We start from the raw sequence: 22,774 nt of genomic DNA on the forward strand, positions 1-22,774 counted from the left end.
GTCAGGTTGTGACCTAACTTGGTGGCCCTCTTGCTGATTTTGTATTTAGGCATGCCGCTGCCTTGTTTTGATGGCTGCTGATATGGACTTCCGCCAAAAGTGGAAAGACTTCCTTCTCTAAGTCGACCCTATCAAACCTCCACCCTCGACAGTTTTTAAATGTGTCCAAGTCATCCCTCAGCCTGGTGACTCAGATTGCCAGCCTGCTCCATCTCTCCTACTCTACATTCTAGTTTGTGCATCACATCTCTTTACCGAAGGCAGTGTGAACTGCAGCTGAGTGATGAGGCAGTATCACCGTGGAGCCTCTGGATGAGAGACCCTGTACAGCCATTCAGTGTGTCTGTAATTGGGTAGGGTGCGTTTGAGAGATTGTGAACAAGTATCAGAAATAGGAGCTTTGCTCCACAAGAGAGATACAGAAGGAGAAGCGCGCACAAAGGAGTGATTCTGATCTCTCTCGGAGATCATAGAGTTCATCATCTCCATGTGCTTTTGGTAATTGCTTACCAGTAGCTTTCCATTTATGTCCACAAGTCAATATTGACAGCGCTCTTTTTTTTTTTTCCCCCCCCTTTTTTTTCGGCTGTTCAGAATGAGCGTCAAGAGGTTTTGACGATATTTACAGCAGTCTAACTGACATGCAAACATTCAGAAGCAGTGTTTTGTAGTTAGGACCCTTACACACACCTCCTATGTTGTCACTCTCACAGGGATACAACATAAGGAAATCAATGAGGTGTTATAGGAGCTGAGGGAGCTTCATGTCAATGCCATTTGCTGGAGTCAGATTTGCAGCATTCTGACTGTGTTGGAGAAAACTAACTGAGGAACTCCCCTGTGTTGATTTTGATCCTTCTCATTCCATCCCTTCACATCACTTTGTCGTGGTGCCCATATTTGGGAGCACTGTCTTTGTTCAGGATTGTGTGTGTGTGCGCGTGTGTCTTCAGCACTCGTGGACCACTCTGGAACATGGTGTCCAATTTTTCTGTTTAATTTCTATCTTGCTGCAGGACCTGATCAGCGACCTGAAGTCAGAAATATCTGGCAATTTTGAACAGGTTGTGCTTGGCTTGATGATGACACCTGTCATGTACGATGTGCACGAATTAAAAAAGGCCATCAAGGTATGTGACCTGGTGTGAACATTCAGTAAATATTTAACCATTGTGGGAGGCACATTGTGTGTGTGGGTGGGTGCCTGCAGACAAAGGGCATATTATTCCCAGTGGGCTCTGACATTTCTGTTGAGATGTCTATAATTCCTATCCAGGCAGTGGAGCTTATCAGGCCGCCATTGAGGCTTGCCAGTATGTTAATGTTTACCAGAATCAGTAGTACATAAGCGTTGGGAAAGTAGATTTGTATCTCTTTCTTGGGGTGTGCCTGAAGAGTTGATTCTCCATGTGATGTGGAGACAGTAGGAGATGGAATTTTGCTTCTGATCACCCTGCGTTTGCTCTTTTTTTTTTTTAAATGGTCAATTTGGAGGGACGGAAGCGTTCTAAGAAATTTAATACCATTCTTCGAGGGGTTCAATAAAAAGCCAAATCCATCCCTCCTTGGTGTGATATCTAAAGTCTTTGCTGTATCAAACATGGCTGCCATGTTTTCTGACTCTGAGCAGCTGGGATTGATTAATTATTGATCTGTCCAAATCTTCAAAGGTGAGATGAAGTACCCACAATAGGGTAGGGATGGCCCTGTTTTCAAAATTAATCAAAGCCAGATCTTTCTCCAGTCAAATTTCTGAACTTGTTCAGTATGGAAGTTCCCCTTCCACAAATGGAAACACCTTGGGTTGAAATCTCTGCTTTCTGTATTTCTCTTCATCCAAGATATTCACTCTGATGGTGGGCAGCTGCAGGTACTCGGGCCACTGATCAACATTACTCTTGGTGAATAGTAGGACAGTCTGAAGGGGCTGAATGGCCACTTCCTTTGCTTCTCTTCAGTATGGTTGCTGCTAGTTGTACCAGATCAGACTGAACAGTTTGAGAACCCGACCCCAACAATCAGGGTCAGGAAAACTGAAGACCCATCTTGTCGGGACAGCTGTGAGACGATGGTATCTCGGTGACATTTTCCCCCTCCCCCCACCCACCATTCGCCCTTCCTTCTCAGAAGTTGAAGGCCAGCTGATAACTTTCAGACCATCAACTGCCTTCCCTGGGGGTGGTTTACTTCCTGAAGTTTGAGGAGTGCCTTTGCTGTTCAAGATTGAATAAATTGTTCCTTCTGAGATCCAAGCGTGTTTATCTTGGCCAAAAACCTGTAGTGTGCTTGAAGACTTGTTGGAAAAGTGATTTGAGTTTCTTGGCATGGCTGCTGTTGAGTCATGTTTGTGCTGTGGGTGATGCTTGCTTCCCCCAGTGGGAGCTAGTGCAGCCTCTGGTTAAAGATTGCTAGCATGTGGTACATTACCCTTCCGTTCAGGGCCCTAGACACAAAACAGTCCAATTGATATTTGAAGTTACAATCAGTTGATTGTTAAATAAGAAATGTGGTCTTGCAAGGTTGGCTCCAACAGGGTTGACTCAACTATTCATCGCCTGTCCTCTAGGTTCAGATGTTGCACTGAATCTTGTTTCTCTCTGGCTGAGGAGTCTTTGATCTGAGTGCATGACCAGAAATGGTACATTATCCTACATCACTATTGGGTTCCCTGTCCACACACTCAGCTGGTGGGTTTTCTGCGTGAGAGTTAGCACAGAAACCAGCTCATTCATCATGCCTGCTCTCGGTTCGAATTTAACCTCCACACCAAATCCAAGCTGTCTCCTGTCCTATTGTCCTGTGAAGCACTGTTGGGAATCATGAACCCTGAAAGTCAACTCTGTGAACACACTGTCCTTTCTGAACCGAGCCAAGGCTCCTTCCAACACTGCACCAAAAGAGCAATCCATGAATTCAGTCTGTGCCATCATTGTTTGTTGGGTTAAATTGGCTGTTTCACTTAGTGAAGGACCAATCACTGTTCCAGGAGTGATTAATTATACACTGGACTTTGAAACCTAACCCTGTGTCTCTCTCAGCCATGTTACAGTTGCTCCGTTTGAATGGAATCCTTTCCTTTTGTCATGTTATGCTTGCTTTTTAATCTCAGCCTGGGATACCTGCTGTGATACAGAAGCTGCAAAGGCTATATTCAATTTGAATTGATTCTGAGTGTCTTGGAGTGTCTTCAGGGCTCTTTCTACCTTCCGTCTTGAACTGAACAGTAAATCCATCATCAGTACAGTTACGTTTCTGAGATCTGAAAGCAAGCTAGGACTAACTAATGCTGTTTTGTCCCTAGGGTGCTGGGACTGATGAAGGCTGCTTAATTGAAATTCTGGCTTCACGGAACAACGCCGAAATCCGGCAAATCGTGACTGCTTACAAGAAAGGTAAAGTCCTCGTCTTATTCCTCAAGAATGAAACAGCTGTATAGTGTGTGAGAAATATTTCTGTCCTCTTGCCCCCTTCCAAACTTCAGATGAGTTGCTAAATATGTGAACAGTGAGATGCTGTGAAGCGGTCGAGTGATGCTGATGTATCCGCAACATGTCATCTTTTTGAAGAATTCTTGCACTGAGAATGTAACCAGACTTTAATACACTGTGGGCTATGACCAAGAGCTTAGTCAGACCTTTACCAGGGAGAGTGAGTAGTGCAGTCAGAGAGGTTTGCCAGAGGAGGTGGGGCAAGGCTGGTACAATTCCAGCATTAGCAAGGCATCTGGATGGGTATATGAGCAGGAGGAGTTTTGAGGGGTATGGGCCAACTGCTGGCAAATGCTGGGGGGGAAGCGTAAGGTCAGATTGGGATATCTAGTTGGTGTGGATGAGTTGGACCAAAGGATCTGTTTCTGTGTCATATGACGCTATGAATAGGAGGGCTTCGGGTTGTCGTCATAGATACATTATTTCAATGAATATAATTTTGTGAAATTGCAATGTTATAATGGCTGGAGACATGCTGCGTGATGATTTTCTTTTATTTTTTAAAAAAGAAAAGATAGCCAGGTCAGAGAATCTGAGTGGAACAGTGACGAAATTCAGTTTTTTTGGGGGGGAAGTAGGTGACTGTGGACTCTGTGGTGTCAATGGGAAGTTGATAATCCTGTTTATGATTGAGTGAATGTCTAAGGCCATTCACTTCCTTTGTACCTGATGGAAACAAATGTCCTGGTTTATGAGTTAGTTTAGAGGATACCACTGTTGGCCTTCAAAGCCAGTTTAGCTTATCCTATGGAAGCAATTGAAGAACCAGTCACCTCTTGCAGAAGGGATTCATTGATGCAGCTTTCTAGTCGTGAGAGTTGTTGTAGAAAGCTTCAGGTTTTTGGAACATGGAGGTTGATGACTGGTTCACATCTGCTTGGCAAAGGATTCATTGTGTGATTAACAAGGAAGCTGTGAGCAGTGAGGTGGAACTTGAAGAGTTGAGAGAGTGGGTCAATTCTTTCTGCTCTTAAATCATGGCAACCAGTGGTTTTGTGCTTTTGCTGTGACTGTTTTGAATCTGGAGAACTGTCTGCTGTATTTAAACTTGATTTGTGAAACAAGCTTCTGTTCAAGAAAATCCAAGCTCTTGTAGAAATGTGTCTCAATGACTGATGACCATGTTAGCTCACTGAAGAAAATCAACCAAACACCTGCTCTGTCAAACAGATTCCATCCTGGGATGGGAGTTATTGAGTTGTGCCATCGTTGAGTTAGGACAGGGTCTGGGTGAGTGAGGATGAGATGTTGGATTGGAAGATGACCAAAATAGCTCTGGGTTGTAAATTGCAGGATGTGAGAATTTGGGTAAAGCCAGGGCCTTGCCTCTCTGTCTGCAAATGATGCACTCTGACTAGGTCAGTAACGAATAACCTATTATATACCATCTTCTGGCCGAGATGACGACAGGATTTGAACTCTGGATTGATGATTTTTTTCGATGGCACCTTCTGAACAGCAGTTGCTTCGTTATTGTTGGCCATCTTTCTTGGACAGGTTGAGTATGCTGGTTGTAGTCTAAGGAGGGTGGGGGCCTGACATGTTTTCGGTATTTAGTTTGTTTTATCCCTTTGTCCAGCTCCTACTTGAAGTTTTTTTTTTTCTTCCCCTTTTGCAGAGTTTGGCAAGAGTCTTGAAGACGACATCTGTGGGGACACTTCCGCTATGTTCCAAAGAGTGCTGGTGTCCCTGGCAACGGTAAGGAGCAGCCAGCAGAGATCTGCCTGCCCTTCAGTGAGGCTTCAGAGGTGCTGGATTGGGTAGACCGCGCGCTTTCACTCACCAACACCAACTTTGTGCTGTGACAAGAAAGCTGCTTCTGTCCTTGGGATCTGCTTTGACTGAAGCTACAGAAAATCCAGTCGTCATCTTGACAGAAAGAACTGGCCAGTGTTTCCATTGGACGTGAAGCCAGGGTGACCAAGTGCAGTTTGAACATTGGCAGGGGAGTGAGCAATGTAACATCAGCCCATGTGTAGTGTTAGGGAAGGGCTCCTAAAACCACCTCATCAGTGATGCATACAACTCTGTCTTTTCGGTGCAGTTGTTGTGATGCCTGTTTGTATAAAGAATCTGGAAAGTGATCTGTTTAGTCTGACCCATAAAGTTGTTTGTTTTTTTTTAATTGGTTTTGTGGGACTTGGGCGAGGCCATTTGGCCAGCATTGATAACCCATCCCTATTTACCCCTTGAGAAGGTGGTGGTGAGCTGCCTCCTAGAATTACTGCAGTCCCCTTGCTGTGGGTTGACCCACAATGCGGGTAGGGAGGGAATCCCAGGATTTTGACCCAACGACTGTGAAGAAACGGCAGTACATTTCCAAGTCAGGTTGGTGAGTTGGATGGCTTTGTATTTGACTGTATCACTGCTGTTCTTCAAAGGCAGGGCCTTGCCTCACTGTCTGCAAATGATGCACTCTGACTAGGTCAGTAACACTTAACCTGTTGTCTGCCATCCATATTTTCCAGCAAGTTCTTATTGCTCCTAATGACTACAGACGCTAAAGGAAATACTAAAGATTTCTTCACCTTACATGTATCATATTTTGGTGTTGCTGTTGCGATGTACTGCAAACCTCTGTCCAAGTTTATCTTAATTGTTCCTCTCTCTTGCATCCCAAGTCCCTTCCATGGGATTATGACTGACTAGTGTTGGGTTAGAACTGCATATTCTTGCCTCTTCACTGCCACCACCCTCTGACGGAGAGAATTCTCAAGCTTGACAATCCCCGAGTGAAGTTTCTCTTCCTCACTGTCCAAAGTGATCAACTGTTCTAAGCTGAGCTAAAAGGTGCTCCTGTGTTTTGAAGTTTCCCACCCAGCAGGAAGGGACCTCTGCTGAGTTTATCAGTGAAACTGCTTGAAAATCTTGTGTCCCAGTGCAATCACCTCTTGGGTTGCAATACTGGAGAGAATCCAGACTCATCAGATTGTTCATTTCTACATAGGACAGCCCCCACCTCCCAACCAGGCCAGTTGTGTGTTTGCCATCTGTCACAGGTAAAACCTGGGGGCTAAGACCAGAGTCGAATATTGTGCAGCATCAGGAATGGGAGAGTGTGGTCCAGTGAGTGGCCACAGCTCTGTGGTCAGCCTGAAGTTCTGACTGCCAGTGGCTGCAGCTATTGGGTGTAATTGTCCCAGAGCTGATGTTGGGGTGAATCGCAGCTCTGTGCGTGGACATGAAACTGCACCCTGCCAGAGTCTAGGGTTACCATGTGGTTACTTCCTGTCTGTGTGACTTCTGAGTGCCAGGAAATGAACCTTTTTTGTTTTGCACAGTCGGGTACTTGCATCCTGTAACAAGCCATGTGTGCTGCTGACCGAAACTGTGTTTGCTGTCTCACAGGGAAACCGCGATGAAGGAAATTCTGTGGATGAGCAACGAGCCAGGCAGGATGCACAGGTAACTGGTTAGTTGGGGAAAGCACCATGGGCAAATTGGAGTGATTGGGATAGCTGTGTCCAGCCAATCAAGGGGCTGGAATAATGAGGGAAAAGCTTCCAGTTGAGACCCCAGCTCTACAGTTCAGGAGACTGGGTATTTGTTCTTGGTTTTTGTTAACACCTCTGCAGATACATTGCCATGACAACCAGTGACTTGTCTTCACTGATGCAATTATTTTTGGTTCTGATGTTGATCAGACCAGATCCACTTTGGCCATTGCTTCCAGGCGATCAACGACAAAGAACTTTTTAACTATTGCTGTTGTCAGCTTTCCCCACCCCTCTGTCTGCGGCCCCTTCTTTGTACGTCATGTGGTCAGGAGGTCACACTCAGTGATACACTGAAACAACACAAATTACATCGGAGTCTTTAATCTAGACTGATGCTTAACTAGCACAGGAGCAGGAATATTCTCCTCTGTTCCCACCAGGAAGTTGATGATTCTGATGTTTGGTGTGAAGCTAGAGTGGTTCATGATCACCTAGCTTGGCTCCTGCTGTAGTGGCTGTTGTTTCTGTTCCTGTCTGTCCTCTGCCTATTATTGAACTCTCCTCCCTCCCATGGCCTCTTGTCCTCTTGCAGTTTTCCATAGATTCTTCCTGCTTCCCAAGCTTTGTGGTGGAGGAACTGTTCATGTAGTTCACCCACTGCTGAGGGTCTCTTGCGCGCGCGCACACACCCCTCTGTGTATCATTTAGGTACGAGGTGAGATTGAACAGACCAACGGGCATGGTGTGGAAATGACCAGGCTGAATCTTGGAGGGACTGAGCAGATGGCCAGTTTGCTGCTGCTGCTGGGAGCCTGTGGTCAGGTTTGATAGGTGACTGGGTCTGAAGCAGAGCTGGATAACTAGGTCAACTGCATCCTCTCTCTCCATGTTTACAAAGCAACATAGTGGGAAGAGACACTTCGTCCCTTCAAGCCTGACTCTACTATGAACACAATCAGTGCTGATGTTCGCCTGCTCTCAACTCACCTTCCCGCATGTTCCCTCTAGCCCTTTATCCATCTGAAACAACATATCTGTTTCTATCTTGAATCTGTTGGTTGAGTTTTTTTGTTGTTTGCTGCCACTGCAGTCTGGGGCAGTGATTGTGTTATGGACTAGGCCAGACCACTCAAACCATCGTTGAGCAGGCAGCCCACACCATAACTTTTGTCACTTGTTTTGGTAAGTGTCCAGTCAAAATTAGCTGGAGGAAATTAGGTAGGTTGACTACCAGGTTTTAAAATAGACAGAGATTTATTCACAAAATTTATGCAATGAAACACAGCAGAATAAAGCAGCCCAACAGAACTCAGTTTATCTAAATGAGACTTAATTGTGCTGTGCCAAATTTAGACAACAGTCCCAAGACGCAAACCCCCTTAAAAACAATTTTAAAAAATAGAACACATCCTTCTAGTTTGAAGTTGAAAGGGCAGAAAGAGAGAGAGCCTGTTTTCACAGAACTCACTGCTGAACTCCCAACCAGTTCTGGGCTGAACTGCCCAGCTCGAGAGTTGACCACTCCCTTTCCATTATACAGGTCACTTCTAAAACATGACCACTTTGGCCTGAAGTCTCATCTGTTTACAAAAAGGCCTCTGAGTACCCTTTAACCTCTCCACCAAACCAGTCTAATAGGAACCAGGAGCTGTTTACAACCCCTCTGAAAAACAACAAGGACACAGTGACCTTGAGAAAAGGAACAGCTTTCAGAAAAAAGGAGCAGCTTTGTGACAATTTCCACAGATTCCCAACCCTCTGAGAAGCAGTTTCTCCTCATCTCAGTTTTGAACTTTATTCCTCTGACTTGAACAAGAGGTCATAAATAATCTCTCAAGGTGAACTCTGAACAGATGTTTCACCTTATCAAACCCTTTTGCATTTTATATACTTAAATCAGATCCCCCCTCATTCTTCTGAACTCGAGTGAGTACAAACCCAAGCTGTTCAAATGCTCCTTGTATGACATCCCTTTCATCCTTGGAATCAATCTGATTAACCTTTTCTGAACTGCCTCCAGTGTCACCACATCCTTCCTCAAATAAGGAGACCAAAACTGTCCACACTCCTCCAGGTGTGGTCTAACCAATATCTTATATAATTGTAACAACACTTTTTTTATAATCCAGTCCATGGGCAATAAATGCCAGGATTCCATTTACCTTTTCCTACTGTACACTTTTTTTTTAATGATCAATCATGAGACAAGGGGGTCACTTGCCCATCCTGCATTAGCCAAAGGGCAATTAAGGGCCAGACCCAGAAGGGTGGCTGATTTCCTTGCCAAAAGGACTTTGGTGAATTCAGGTTGGTTTTTCTGATAATGGACAGTGGATTCATGGTCATGGTTTGACTGTGTTAATTCCAGATAGTGTAGCTGCATCCCCACGTGTGATTGATGCACAAAGATGTCCTGATCCTCTGCACTCTCGCTTCCCTCTGCCTCTGTCCTGTTCCCAACAGCTGGATATTGTTCCGAGTTGAATCTTGTGCTGTGCTGTTTCTTTAACCTATGTTTCCAACCACCCCGCTCCCCCTCTGACATAATCCTCTTTGCAAGGTTTTGATCACAGCAGCTAAGACATTGGCAGGAGCACGCAGTCCCAAAAGGTCAAAGCACTGTCCATGGTGCGATGAGTCCTGTTTGCTGGCAACTCCACTAGACTCTGTTCCACTGGAAGGTGTTGTAATGGGATGCAGAGAGCTGTTGCCTTGAGGAATTGTGTACACTGACTGAGTTGGAGTTTAATGTTGTGAGCTACAAATTTAATTTATCTACATTTTTGCTCTTGAAAAGCATGACTGTGGCTCTGATTTCAGCAATGTGGTTGTATTCTGCCTGATAGGAATGACTGCTCGGGGGGCGTGTTAATTTAATGCAACCACCCTGCCCCCAGCCTTGCACTACTTCCTGAAGCAGCAGCACAGAGCAATCAATACATCTGGAACAGCACTGTGCACCGTGAACACCGATCATGTCAGTAGCTGACAATCTGGGTTCTGTAGGGTCTGAGTCGACAAGCTGCCTCCCTCCCTTGAGTCCACTGTTCTGTGTCCAATTATCTTGGTATTGGGTGGTTTAAAACAGGACCTGAGTGGTGTGTGTGTGTGTGTGTGTCCTCCTTCCCCAGTCAGAATGAGCAGAAATGCTTCATTTTTTTTTTCACTCACTCACTCACTCACTCCTGTCTGACAGTGGCTTCCCACACTTTAACTCGTCCAGTGGGCCCTTCTGAAATGCCAAATGAAATGCCTGTTTTGTTAAGAACAAAACAATGCCTCCACGTTATCGTGAGCACTTCCAAAGCCTGTTCACGAGTGTGTGCCTGACTGTGGGCCTCTTGCTGTCTTCAGAGACATTATTCAGCCATTGTTCTCCAGTGGGTGACCTCTGACCAGGAAGGCTAATTCTCTGTACTGTCTCACTGCAATGTGTTTTGTGTTGCTTTTGATTGTAAACCAGGTGCTGTATGAAGCAGGAGAGAAGCAGTGGGGCACAGATGAAGTTGCTTTCCTGAGTGTTCTGTGTGTCCGGAACCCAGTCCATTTGCGGAGAGGTAAGCCTTTCACTAGCTGGAACGCCAACTTGCAGATAAGTTGAAGTGTTGTAATTTGAATAGTATTTCAGAGGGACATGGGCATATTGGGCCAGGTGGTGGATCAGGTTCATTGCCAATGTATCACCTCACATTCTTTCACAATGTAAAGATCCCGGAGAGACAGTATTACATCCAAGGTGCAGGATTGCAGGGACCTGGATAAAGATGTGCACATGTCATGGAAGGTGGAAGGACAAATGGAGAGAGCAGTTAACAAAGCCTACAGGACGTCCTGCATGAAGAGGTATTGGCCATGATATCAATTGGTGCCAATGACACAAGGATCATGTCCAAACAGAACATAAGGAGTTAGGAAATAAGCTGAAAATGAGGCCTATTAAAGTCGTGAGCTGAGGGTGCTGCAGCTACTGCTGCTGGACAGAGGTTAGGAGATGTCAGATGGTGTGGGCAGAGGGTTACAGGTTCCTGGAGTACTGGGAGTAGTGTAAAGTGGACAAGTCAGACTAGGGCAGCACTGTGACTGATATACTACAGGGGAGGTGGTGGGGGGAGGTTTAGGGAATTGATTAGGGAGGGTTTAAACTAAACTGTCAAGGGGTTGGTGACCTGTGCAATGAGTTGGAGGAAGGGGAATGACTGACTAAAACAAAAAAACAGCAAAGGGTATAAGAGATGTGCTAGGCAGAGGGATAAAAGGCCAGCATCCAACAAAGCCACATTTCATAAAGTGGAAATGGGGCAAGGTATGTACAGATAATTTGAAATAAATTGGATGAATTCATTCTGCAAAAAGATAGGAGATAGGGATTATGGAGATGTTTGCAAGGTGAGTCGGCATGGGAACCCAACATCCAGGCATTCTCAGTATTTCAGAAGGACAGACACAAAGGAAGAGACAGTGTGGTTGGATTACCAGTTAGAGGAGATAGCAACACAACATTGTCAGATGGAAAACACTGGAACAGTGTCAAAACTGTGTGAGTAGCATTGAGGAAGTAAGAAACAGCCAAAAACCTGTGTGGGTGACATTGAGACCACCAGTCTGTAGTGAAGTGGGGAATGGCATTAAACAGCAAATCCAAGGTACCTGTGGTAAATTATTAACTTTTTAATCTGCATTTGGATTGGATGAACCGAGTGAATCACTATGCTTGAGTGTACACAGGGATAGCTCACTGGGACTGATACAGTGAGGAACCAGCTAGAGAACAGGCTGTCACAGACTGGGGGGGTGATACTGTGAGAAAGGAGTAATTGGTAATGTAGCTGTAAGACATGCCTTGGGGAGGAATGACTCTAAGTTGATTAGAATTCTTCACTGAGATGGTGGGGGAGGGAGTTGATACAGAGACTGATTCTGAATCTCTAGGGAAATTAAAATGGTCTGAGGTTTGAGTCAGCAGTGACTGACTGGGAGATGTTCCTGAAAGGAATGACCACACATGGGTAGGCAATAGCAAACCTTCAAAGATGGAATGAGTGAAGTTGAAACTTGGTTCTCTGTGTGGCACAACAGTGTGGAGAGAGCGGTACTTAAACTATGGCAGCGGAGGGATGGGAGACACCGTATTAGAGGCATACCAACTGGGAAAGCATGGACAACTGACAGGACAATGGACAACCGTTTAGATTTCAGCCACGGAGGGATTCATTTAAGAAGGGGAAAACAATGCGAGGAAAAAGCCTGTGGGGAACATATGAACTGATCGACAAGTTCCTGACGCGAAAAACCTCTGTGAAAGTTAGTGCAGATGTCTCACAGTCCGGGGATTTATCACGGAGAATAAATAAATGGCTGACTAAGTGAATTTGTGCAGGTACATGATTCGTTATCCAAATTTGGAAATGTTTCTCGTGGAGGGTCATTTTGGCGTAGGAACAGGTGAGCCAACTCCACACCGAGTCAAACCACTGCGATGTGACATGGCAGCACGGCCCAGCACTGACAGGCATTAATTCTGTGCTATTGACACGTGGGTCTGCTGTTGGTCACCTTTATTTTACTTTGTTGTGAAAATGTCATTTATTCCAAAATCCGAAAAACAACTGGCCCCAAGGATTTTGGATAAAAGATTGTGTACCTGTACTTCGCCTCTGCCTCCACAAAAGGAGGACATGAGTCACGTCCCAGAAATGACGGGGAACACAGGGTTTCCTGGGGGAGCGAGGAACTGGAGGCCATCGAGCAGCTGCTGAGAAACAGTCCTGGAGAAATTGATGGGATTGAGGGCTGACCAATCCCCAGGACCTGATCATCCCACAATAGTTCAGGAAACGTTTGTACAAAGTAATAGATGTCTTCGTGTTCACCTTCCGAAGATGATTTGGACTCTGGAATAGTGCAGACAGATTGGAGGGTAGCAAACATAACCCCGCTTTTTGCAAAGAGAACACGTGATTGTTGACTAATGAGGCTGATGCTGGTGGTGAGGATAATGCTCCAGTCCATGGGGAAGGATTTTATAGCAGAGCATTTCGGAGACCGTTTCACAGTCAGCAGGTAAGTCATGCCTGACAAATCAATAGAAGGATTTTGTCGAGTAGAATTGATCAAGGGCAGCTAGGGGTGGATGTTGTTTATTTGGACTTTTTTTGTAAAGGTTTTGACCAAGTCCCAAGTAAGAGATGAATGTGTAAAATTTAAATCCTGTGAGATTGGGAGTAGGGCATAGAGAAGTTACAATATTGGTTAGCAGACAGGAATAAATCCAGTCTGTTTCTGAACCACAGGCGTCCCACAGGGATCAGTGCTCGGTCCATCCCAAGTCAGTCTATGCTGACTATCTAGATGGGGGAAGTAAAGGGAAGCTCTCCAGATTTGCAGCTAATAGATTTGGAGGGTTGGTGTGGATGTATTTGGCTGAAGGGCTTGTTTCCACGCTGAAGGGATTCTTAACGCACTCACTCACAGCTGGGTGAGAGGGTGAGCTGTGAGGAGGGTGCAGACATGATGCAGTGTCACTTGGTCAGGCCGAGTGCTTGTTAATGTGGATAAATGTGAGGTGGTTCAGTTGGGTAGCAAAAATAGAGACTCGGATGATTATTTGGCTGTATACTGAGATGGGGGAATGTTTAGTGAGCCCGGGGTACTCCAGTCTCTGAAAGGGAGTGTGCAGGTACTGTGGGCAGTGAAGATGCCAAACTGCACATGGGCCTTTGATAGTGAGAGGGTTCGATTTCCTGCAACAGGAATGTCTGGCTGCACTTGGCGATGCCACTCCTGATATACTGTGTGGGGTTTTGGTCTCGGTCTCTGAGGAAGGATGTTCTGGTGATGGAGGGAGTGCAGTTGGTGGCGGGACTGACCGAGGAGGAGAGACCGAGTTAGTCAGAATTCTGCTAACTGGAGATGAGGAAAGATTGAGCAGAGGGTGATTTGCCTAGAAATGGTGAAAATTCTGACCGGACCAGTCAGGGTGAACACAGGAAGGATGTTCCGGTGTCTCTTCACCCAGAGAGTACTCAGCATGTGGAATTCCCTACTGGAAAGATGTTGTGGCCAGAACATTGTTATCAAAAAGGAGGCCGCTCCAGCTCTTGGGACTGCAGGGCTGCGGAGGTGTGGGATCGGGGGGATGCAGATTGAGGGTACTGAGCTCTATGCTAGCCATGATAATGAATGGTGGTGCAGGTTTGAGGGGCCAAATGGCCGATTTCCTTTCCCGAGCTTGCATGCTCCTTTGTTTCCCACGTTAGACCCTCTCGCGTATGAAAGGAGACCAGGAGTATCTGAGTAAGGAGGTTGTGCTGGAGTTGCAGGGTACACCAGTTGGGCCTCCAACCCAGTTGATTGTGCTTCCACGCAGCTTGTCTCTTCCTGACAACACCAATGTGGTGCTGACATCCAACCAGAGAAGCCTTTTCCTGTTCTCTCTGTTGCTTTTGACCCTTGAATCTTTTCTGATAAGAGGCACTGACAGCAGAGTTTTGCTGGTGTTGATGAGAATGGGGGATGTGCTGACCCAGGGAATCCTTTGGGAAGTCCTGTCCTGCCAGTTGGGTTATTCTTTCACAGAAACAGGCCAAGGATCTGAAGGCTGTGATGCTGCCACTGTGTCCCCGCTGACAGACGATCCCTTCCCTATCTATGGTGTCTGCTCCCCTTTTGTGCTCCTTTTTGGCTGTCCACTGGGTTACACCGAATCATAGCCCTGCTTTCCCACTTAATGGATTGTTTTCAGCCCACCTTCCAAAGAGTGTCCCACCCCATCCTATCCCTGTAACCCTGACTTTGCTGTGGCCAATCCACCGAACCTGCACATCTCAGTATCTGCGCGAAGAAACCCACACATACACAGGGGCAGTGTGCTAACCCCACACAGACAGTTTTCTGAGGCTGGAATTGAACCCAGGTCCCTGGTGTGATGAGGCAGCAGTGCTAATTGTAACAAAAATGTCTGGGAAATCTATTTGTCCAGTTTGGCATAGATACTGTTGGATGTGCATTACAAATAAATCCAGTCATTAGATTACATTACAGTGTAGAAACAGGCCCTTCGGCCCAACAAGTCCACACCGACCCGCCAAAGCGAAACCCACCCATACCCCTACATTTACCCCTTACCTAACACTACGGGCAATTTTAGCATGGCCAATTCACCTGACCCTGCACATCTTTTGGACTGTGGGAGGAAACCGGAGCACCCGGAGGAAACCCACGCAGACACGGGGAGAATGTGCAAACTCCACACAGTCAGTCGCCTGAGGCGGGAAATGAACCCGGGTTTCCGGCACTGTGAGGCAGCAGTGCTAACCACTGTGCCACCGTGCCGCCCACGGTGTTTAAGAGCAGTTAGATGTGTAAAAACAGACATTCCCACAGAAGCTGGGTGTGGAGCCTGCAGCCTCCAGGGGGTCATGTGTTCAGGGCAGCGATCAGTCATGTGATGGAATCTGTACCTTTCATCTGAAAGGTGCCTCAGTCCAGTCCTGGCTATGTTTGTGAATTCTGTGCATGAGTCTGTCTGGAGTGGGACATGAACCCACAACCTGCTGACTCTGAGGCCTGAGTGCTGTATACTGGGCCACCGCTGAGTTTTCTGTATCGAGTGGCAGTTGTTGACTCTGCTGTACTGTGTTCCCATGGCAGCGAAACACTGACTCACTCTCACTCCCGGTGTGAATCTCACATTGTGTCCTTGAAGGTCTGACCAAATCTGCTGCTTTATCGCAGCCTGTTGGTTAGAAATAGGACTGCATCTTCAAATGTGTTCAAGGAGAACACCACACAGAGCAGCTCTCACTGGCTGGGAGGGGCACAAATCCCAAATCTGTGCCTGTTGGCAAAGGGAGCTGGGAGTGGCCAGTCACACACCAACCTCTTCTTTAACTGTCTGAATAGAAAAGGTTTTGTCAGTTTAAGAGTTTGTTCACATTGTTGCAAAGCTGTATCAGATGCCTTGAGGCAGTCACAGCTCAGCCTTCACATCATGAAGTGTAATTGAACAAAAATTGCATGTCCAGGTATTGCCTGCAGTCAGAAAGGGGTCTTTTCCACCATACCGTACCAAGGAAGGGATTCATGTTGTTGTGGGGTCCCAATGGAACATTAGATTGAGTTTCCTGGGAATATTGACTCTCCATGCCACGCGCACACACACACTCCTTGGCTTCTCACCTGAGCAGTTAGCAGCACCAGCAATGACTGACTGACTGTTATAATTCTTGTGATGTTTGTTTGGAGTATCTGTGCCAACGGTGAAACTATCGTCCTCGCCGGAGTTTCTTGCGGCTTTAGCTGTTGGTTCTGATTTGGACACGGTACAATGCCACAAGTGATGGTGAGCAGCCGACTCCACTGGCTGGTGCTGGTGAACGTTGGACTGGAAAGGAGATTGGAACTGAGGGGTAATGCTACGTCAGTAGGCTGTCACTTCATTGGCCTGAGGAGCTCAATGATGATCTGTGTCCCAACTCGCCCACTGATCATTTAAGATACAGACTTTATTGTCACTTGTACTCCAGGACCAAAGTGTGGTGAAAAGTGCTACATGTGGTGACACTGCACAATCTTGAGTACAAGGACCAAGGGACAAAAACTGAACAAGAAGGCAGAAAAGAGAAAGAACCAAGTTTAAAACTTAAACTTTACAGTCACCTGACTATCTGGTTTTTAAGTAAGTAAATAAATCAAACCAGAATATCACACTTGGCAGTTTAAGTGATGGACCATGTGGGGCCTGCACATCCCATCTCCATTGCTTGAGTATCCTTTTCCCCTTCCTGAGTCCATCTCCCCTGCTCTCTCACCGGGAACCTGCATCACCGTGTTGGGCTGGCTCCTGGGATCTCAGACCGCCAAAGCCCTGATCCAGACACCTCCCTTAACTCCCCCCTGATCGTTGCTCATGGGCTCTACAGTTGCTGCAAATGTCTGGCAAGCCACTTAGTGTTTGAGGGCAGGCATTTCACACACAAGCTTGGACAAGCTGAGCAATTTGATAGGGTTGAACTCCCTCCCTGTCACTGTCAGCTTGGAATCTTCTCATTCATATCCTTCTCAAATTCCCCAAGGAGCAACAATGCAGGAGGGAGACACGTGGCTTTGTTTCTTCCTGGGAATCCTGATCACTCCCTCAGGCTGTCTTTCGGACCTAGTGGGCTGGATTAATTTCTGAAGGAAGGTCCAGAGCTCTTGGCACGCATTCTGCAATGGGATGGTGGTGAGGGATGGCCTCTCTTTCCCGAGGGATACTGGGGTAAAGGGTGATCCCTCTCTCTGAGCCACTGTCTTATTCCACAATGCTGGATCACGATGTAGAAGTGGATTTTAAAAATAGCAACAAGACTGAGACTGAGAGCTAAACAAAGTCAACAAAAATTCAGCACCGCTTGTTCCAACAGCCAATCTGTCGATTGACAATAGAACTCCATGCAGACGGCTAAACTTGGAGGTGCTCGCAGCTCTCAATTTCTCTCAAGTTGGTGCTTACAGAGAGAAAGCAGGAATCTTGTGTGTAAATGTTACTGCTATTAATCAGTAATTATCACTCTAGATTGGTCATCCATTAGACCTGTATGTTGAATTATGATCTGTTACAATTTCTGATGTGTACTGTACTGTCTTCACAAACCTTGTGTCACTTGCGTCATCCTATAATCTAGTCCTTGTTGGGAGCTCAGGATTTTGTGGAATGTCCTTATTTAGGCTCAGTTAATATTCCAGAATTTATGTGGAGCCAACTAATCAAGTTCTGACTAGGTTTACCAAGGTTAAAGAATTTATGTGGACTTGGCCTGTGTCATATCCTGCTGAGGTCAGTAATGCTTTAGTCTTTGCTTGTGTTTTATAATCGGGGGTTGGCCAGTTTTCCAATCGAGCAACTGTGTTTCCCACAATTCCACAGTGTGGACAGACACAGACCACTGTTAGTGCCTTTCACATGAACACTACCCCAGAGGGATGGTCCGAAAGGGGGTTTTTGTTCTTGTTTTTTTTTTTTCTGCACTTGCCATCCTGAATTGCACTGATATTCAGGACTCTATACCAGCCTAGCTCCTGGTGGGCAGAGGGGGTCCCCAGCACACCCAGCACACCATGATCAACAGTCCTGAATGACCCTTGAGCCTGCAGAGCACTGCCTCCTCCCTGAGGACACTGATCAGCGCAAAATGTGATTTCTTCTTGATTTTTGAATAATCCTCTGCCTGTCTGTGTCTGAGAGAGACTGGCATCACCATGAGGTGCTGCCACCCTGCCATTGGGACACAGCGTTAGTGTGAGGCCCCAGGAACTGAAGACTGTGTGTAACGATGCAGGGTGAGCTGGGGAGAGAAGGCAGGCAGGTAAAGTGCCCACTTCCCTATGTGGAAGGACCAGCACAGTGGCTTCCTGCCTGCTGTGTAGGATTGATGTTAATTTGTCGACAGGCATTTCCACTTGCTCATCGTTCGTGTGCTCTCTTCCTGAACAGTCTTTGAAGAATACAAGACCATTGCAAACAAAGACATTGAGAGCAGCATTAAAGGAGAGATGTCTGGCTCTCTGGAGAGTGCTTTATTAGCAGTCGGTGAGTTAGCGCATCTTTTTGTTTTCTTTCTCCCCCCTCTCTGACTGTACTTGCCCTCTGTGCACTTTCTCACAGGACTAATGGCTTTCATCTCTCTCTCTGTCTCTCCCAGTGAAGAACATGAGGAACCGACCAGCATACTTTGCTGAGAGGCTGCACAAATCCATGAAGGTAAATAAAGTCGATTCTTTCCGCTGGCATTGCCCAGTTCTACATGGCACAGTACCTTACAGTGCTCCAGGCTGGTATGCAGTTTAGCCCACTCCACACAGCCCAATGTCGGTTGCAAACCCGCAAGCATTTGATCCCGGAGTTGTGCAACTTGCTTTACTATCTAATTTTGCAGGAGATTGCCAGCACAGCACAGCAATGATAAACTTTGGACTCCAATCCCTGTCCTTGCAATACCATCCATGTTCCAGGCACTGACCAACTCCCCTACACACAAGGACTGTGTGGCTGGGTTGTCCCTGGTTCTGTGAAATGCAGGTTGAATATGAAAGGTGATTGGGTCGATGTGATTACAGGCTGCCTGGACCTTTGAAGGCACAAGTGCTTCTGCCTAAAAGTGTGCAGCTTATAATGTTTCTGTTGATGGGTTTTCTTCACTAAAACTGAGCTGCTACTGTCAGTGAGAAACTGTAGTTGTTTCTGCCTGCAGAAAGCATTTCCCATGACCATGGCTCAACTGGCCTTTCCAGCTCGTTGATTTTAACTTATTTTTCCCTGCACACTGCTGAAGCTGGGTTGGAGTTTGCCAAGTGACAGTCCCTCTGCTGAGGCTCATGTGGGGAGTGTTTAGGAGGGACTCTGTTCAAATGGACACTTTTTTATATAAAAATGCATCTTGGCACCAGATGACAACAGCTTCGAAAGGAGTTGACCCCTTGGTATTGGTTAGGTCAAGGGTTCGTGGACGGTGGTAGTGACTACACGGGTCCAGTGGACAGCTCTCCTCTGGCCAAGTGTGGGTTCAAGTCAGAAAGTTCGGTCTGTTTAACCTCCTTAGTGCAATGCAGAGGGAGCTTCCCTTTGTCAGAGGTGCAGTGCTGAGGGAGTGCTGCACTCAGTAGGATTCTGAACTCCATCATGATGGGGTTATTGCTGAAGCATGCAGAAAAATAAACCCAAGCCTTATACTTCCGTAATACCCTTTCACAGTCTCTGTGCTTAAGTTTGAGTTGTAGTCACTGCTGTCCTGACAGACAACTGAATGCAAGATCCTTCAAATGACGTTGGTCTAATCAGCATATATGATAACTCCTGAATCTTCAATGTAATAACCCAGGATGGTGAGAGATGAGCATTAGAGGCCAGAGCAGGTCTCCAAGTTGACCTCGCTGACTGTGGCATTCCCTCCAGGATAGCCCTGAAAGGTCAGCTTAGATTCCTGGAGAGTTTCTGTCTGTTTTTCCATCCATCCCCCATTTTCCCCCATCCCCCACATTGAGCTCTAACTGTCTAACCTGGTGCTGCTTTGATCTTAGGGGATGGGAACAGATGACAATACCTTGATCAGAGTCATGGTCTCTCGCTGTGAAGTGGATATGCTGGACATCAAAGATGAATTTCACAGGATGTATGGCAAGTCCCTGTATTCTTTCATCAAGGTAAGTGTGTGCTCTGACAAGTCAGTACCTACTTACTGCCAATGGATTGTATTCTGGTTTGATTCCAACCTTGGGTGACTGTGCAAACTCCACACAGACATCCTCCCCATTTCTGTGTGGGTTTCCTCCGGGTGCTCCGTTTTCCTCCCACAGTCCAAAGATGTGCAGGTCAGGTGGATTGGCCATCCTCATTGCCTATAGTGTCCAGGGATGTGTAGATTAGGTGCACTTAGTCTGGGGTAAATGTCGAGTAATAAGGTAGGGGAATGGGTCTGGTTGGGATACTCTTTTTGGAGGGTAGGTCAGTGGGAGCAATGAATCTGGTTGGTGTAAGGGAGGAAGGGGAGTTTATTTGAAACGGGAGAACTCTGACTCCTGCGAGTTGTAGGCTGCCCAGACACCAGATGAGGTGGTGTTGCTCTAATTTGCAGTTTGGTACAATGCGGCAATGGAGGAGGCCAAGGATGGTCATGTCAGAAAGGGAGTTGTTGGGAGAATGAAAATGGGTGGTGACTGGGAGGTCAGGTTGGCTCCTGCAGGCCCGGCTGAGATGTTCAGTGAGCCGTTCCCTAGGTTTACATTCACGCTCCCTGATGTAGAGAAGACCACATCAGGAACACTGGATACAGTAAACTAAGTCGGGGGAGAGGCAGGTGAACCTCTGTCTTACCTGGAAGGACTGTTTGGGGCCCTGCATGGAGGTGAGGGGGGGGGGGGGGGGGGGGGGGTGTACTGGCAGGTTTAGCATCTTTTCTGTTTGTAGGGGAAGGTACTAGGGTTGTGGGGGTTGCTGAGTGCCACAAACCAAGGATTGGTGAAGGGAACAGTCCTTGCAGAAGGCAGAGAGGGGAGGGGGGAAGATGTTCTTGGTCATGGGGTCTAGTTGGAGTTGGCCAATGTGTTTAAGGGTGATCGATTTGAATGTGGAGATTGAGGGGGGTGGTAGGTGAGCACAAGGGGTCTCTGTCTTTATTATGTTTGGAGGGGGTTCAGAGCATTGGAAGAGGGGCAGTTGGGGGAAGCATATTGTTCAAAATGGGTGTCAGCGACCCTCCTTTATGCTGAGCCCAGGTCCCTGCGTTCTCTATTTTCCACAGCCACACGGAACCAATCTCCAGTGTCAAGCCTGTACAGAATGCTATCCTCTCCATCGCAGCCCCTTGCTGCTATTCTAAACTCCAGCATGGAGATGGGCCCAGCCATTCCTGGATTCCAAGCTTCACTCAGTTCTTGCTGTAACGCTAGGCCGATCCTTTCTCGGAGCAAAACAGAAATAGCTGGAAAAGCTGAGCAGGTCTGTCACCATTTGTGGGCACAAATCCAAGTTAACCATGTCTTGGGTTGAATGATCCTTCAGAACTGTTGGGAATGAGGAAAACAATTTTTTTTTTCTCTGCAGAAGATGGGGAGGGGTAAACACTAGGTGAAGCTGGAGAGAGGGTAAAACAATTGGACAGCCCAAGAAAAGGTTCCAGATCAGCCTGGGAGAATGAGTAGCTACTCGGGGACAATGGGGAGTCTGTAGGAGCAGCCCATGTGATAACCAGGCCTGGTGTGTGAGATGGGGAAAAGGACTGGGAAAGATCATCAAACGTGAAAATATCAAGTCCACAAGGCTGCAAAGTTTCCAAGCGGAAGATGAGGTGCTGTTCTTCAAGCTAGTACTGCAGCAAGCGTGAGACTGTGCGATGTTGGCCAGGGAACAGGAAGCTCAGGGTCTGGATTACAGACAGGACGTAGGTGCTCTGTGAAGTAGTCAGGCAGTCTCGCCCTGAATCCTTGCAGTTAGGAAGACCAATTGCACACTGTGTGTTCACTGCTGTGGAGTGGAATGTGACTGAGTGAGTGCACAGTGTTCTTGTAAAATGGTAAGGAGCTGAAGGAAGGCTCTTGTGATTGTAACTCTAACCAAAACCTGTTGGTGGTGAATCATGACCCGTTGAGTATAATATGCCAAGGCAGTATAGGCCAGAAAGTGAACATTTTGAAGTTGGGTTGACAAGTCAGGAATATCGGTACTAACAGAGTCATCACTGAGTTAACGAAACTTCTCAGCTTGCACTGGTTCACTTTTTTTTTCAGAGTCCTTCCTTAGATAACCCTCTGGGTGTCATGAAACTTAGCCTGAGACCTGTAACATCACGTGAGCGTGGTCTTATTGAAAGGAATGTTTATTGATTTCTGGGAGCAAAATAGTGTTTTTGATCTTTTCGGGAGGATGTGGAGTCTGTTTCGGGTTAGCAGTTTGCCATTGTGGTTGGGAAGCCAGCTGAAATGTTGATCTGGCTGAGTATGGCTGGGCACAGGGAGGCATTTGGCGCAGAACATCAGGCGTGCAGCTTGCCACAGCACAGGCTCTGAGCTGAGCCAGAAACAGGTGACCTAATTCAGTGTCTGGTAACAGAATCCTGTCCAGGCCAAGGAGAGGGAGACGAAGCCCCAACACTTGACTGGTTATGGTGTGGCCGCTGGGACCATCTCAACTCATTTTTTGTGTTTTGCAGAGGACAGTCTGCACATGGGGGGCAAATGCCAGGTTAGAATGTGGGTACAAGTGCCAGCCTCAGTGTTTGGAATAGAGGTTTCATGAGGAACATTGTAGAAGAATGTAACCACTGGTTGAAGTTAATAGACCATTGAGATGACTTTTTTTAAAAAAAAAAGTCAGTG

General features: G+C 46.7%; 1 protein-coding gene across 2 annotated transcripts in view; it reads left to right on the plus strand.

Moving 5' to 3' along the window:
• anxa4 (annexin A4) overlaps window positions 1-22,774 on the plus strand; it is a 49,073-nt gene that overhangs the window by 23,490 nt on the left and 2,809 nt on the right. For both annotated transcript variants that reach the window (XM_043681195.2, XM_043681196.2), the window contains exons 5-12: window positions 1,017-1,130; window positions 3,302-3,392; window positions 5,107-5,186; window positions 6,837-6,893; window positions 10,389-10,482; window positions 18,399-18,494; window positions 18,607-18,665; window positions 19,982-20,104. In XM_043681195.2, coding sequence (XP_043537130.2) covers window positions 1,017-1,130; window positions 3,302-3,392; window positions 5,107-5,186; window positions 6,837-6,893; window positions 10,389-10,482; window positions 18,399-18,494; window positions 18,607-18,665; window positions 19,982-20,104 — 714 coding nt within the window. The remainder of the gene's footprint in view (window positions 1-1,016; window positions 1,131-3,301; window positions 3,393-5,106; window positions 5,187-6,836; window positions 6,894-10,388; window positions 10,483-18,398; window positions 18,495-18,606; window positions 18,666-19,981; window positions 20,105-22,774) is intronic.

This window comes from Chiloscyllium plagiosum, unplaced genomic scaffold, assembly GCF_037043375.1.
Source record: "Chiloscyllium plagiosum isolate Xiang-an unplaced genomic scaffold, Cpla_swu_hap1 HiC_scaffold_48, whole genome shotgun sequence".
NCBI classification, from domain to species: Eukaryota; Metazoa; Chordata; class Chondrichthyes; order Orectolobiformes; family Hemiscylliidae; genus Chiloscyllium; species Chiloscyllium plagiosum.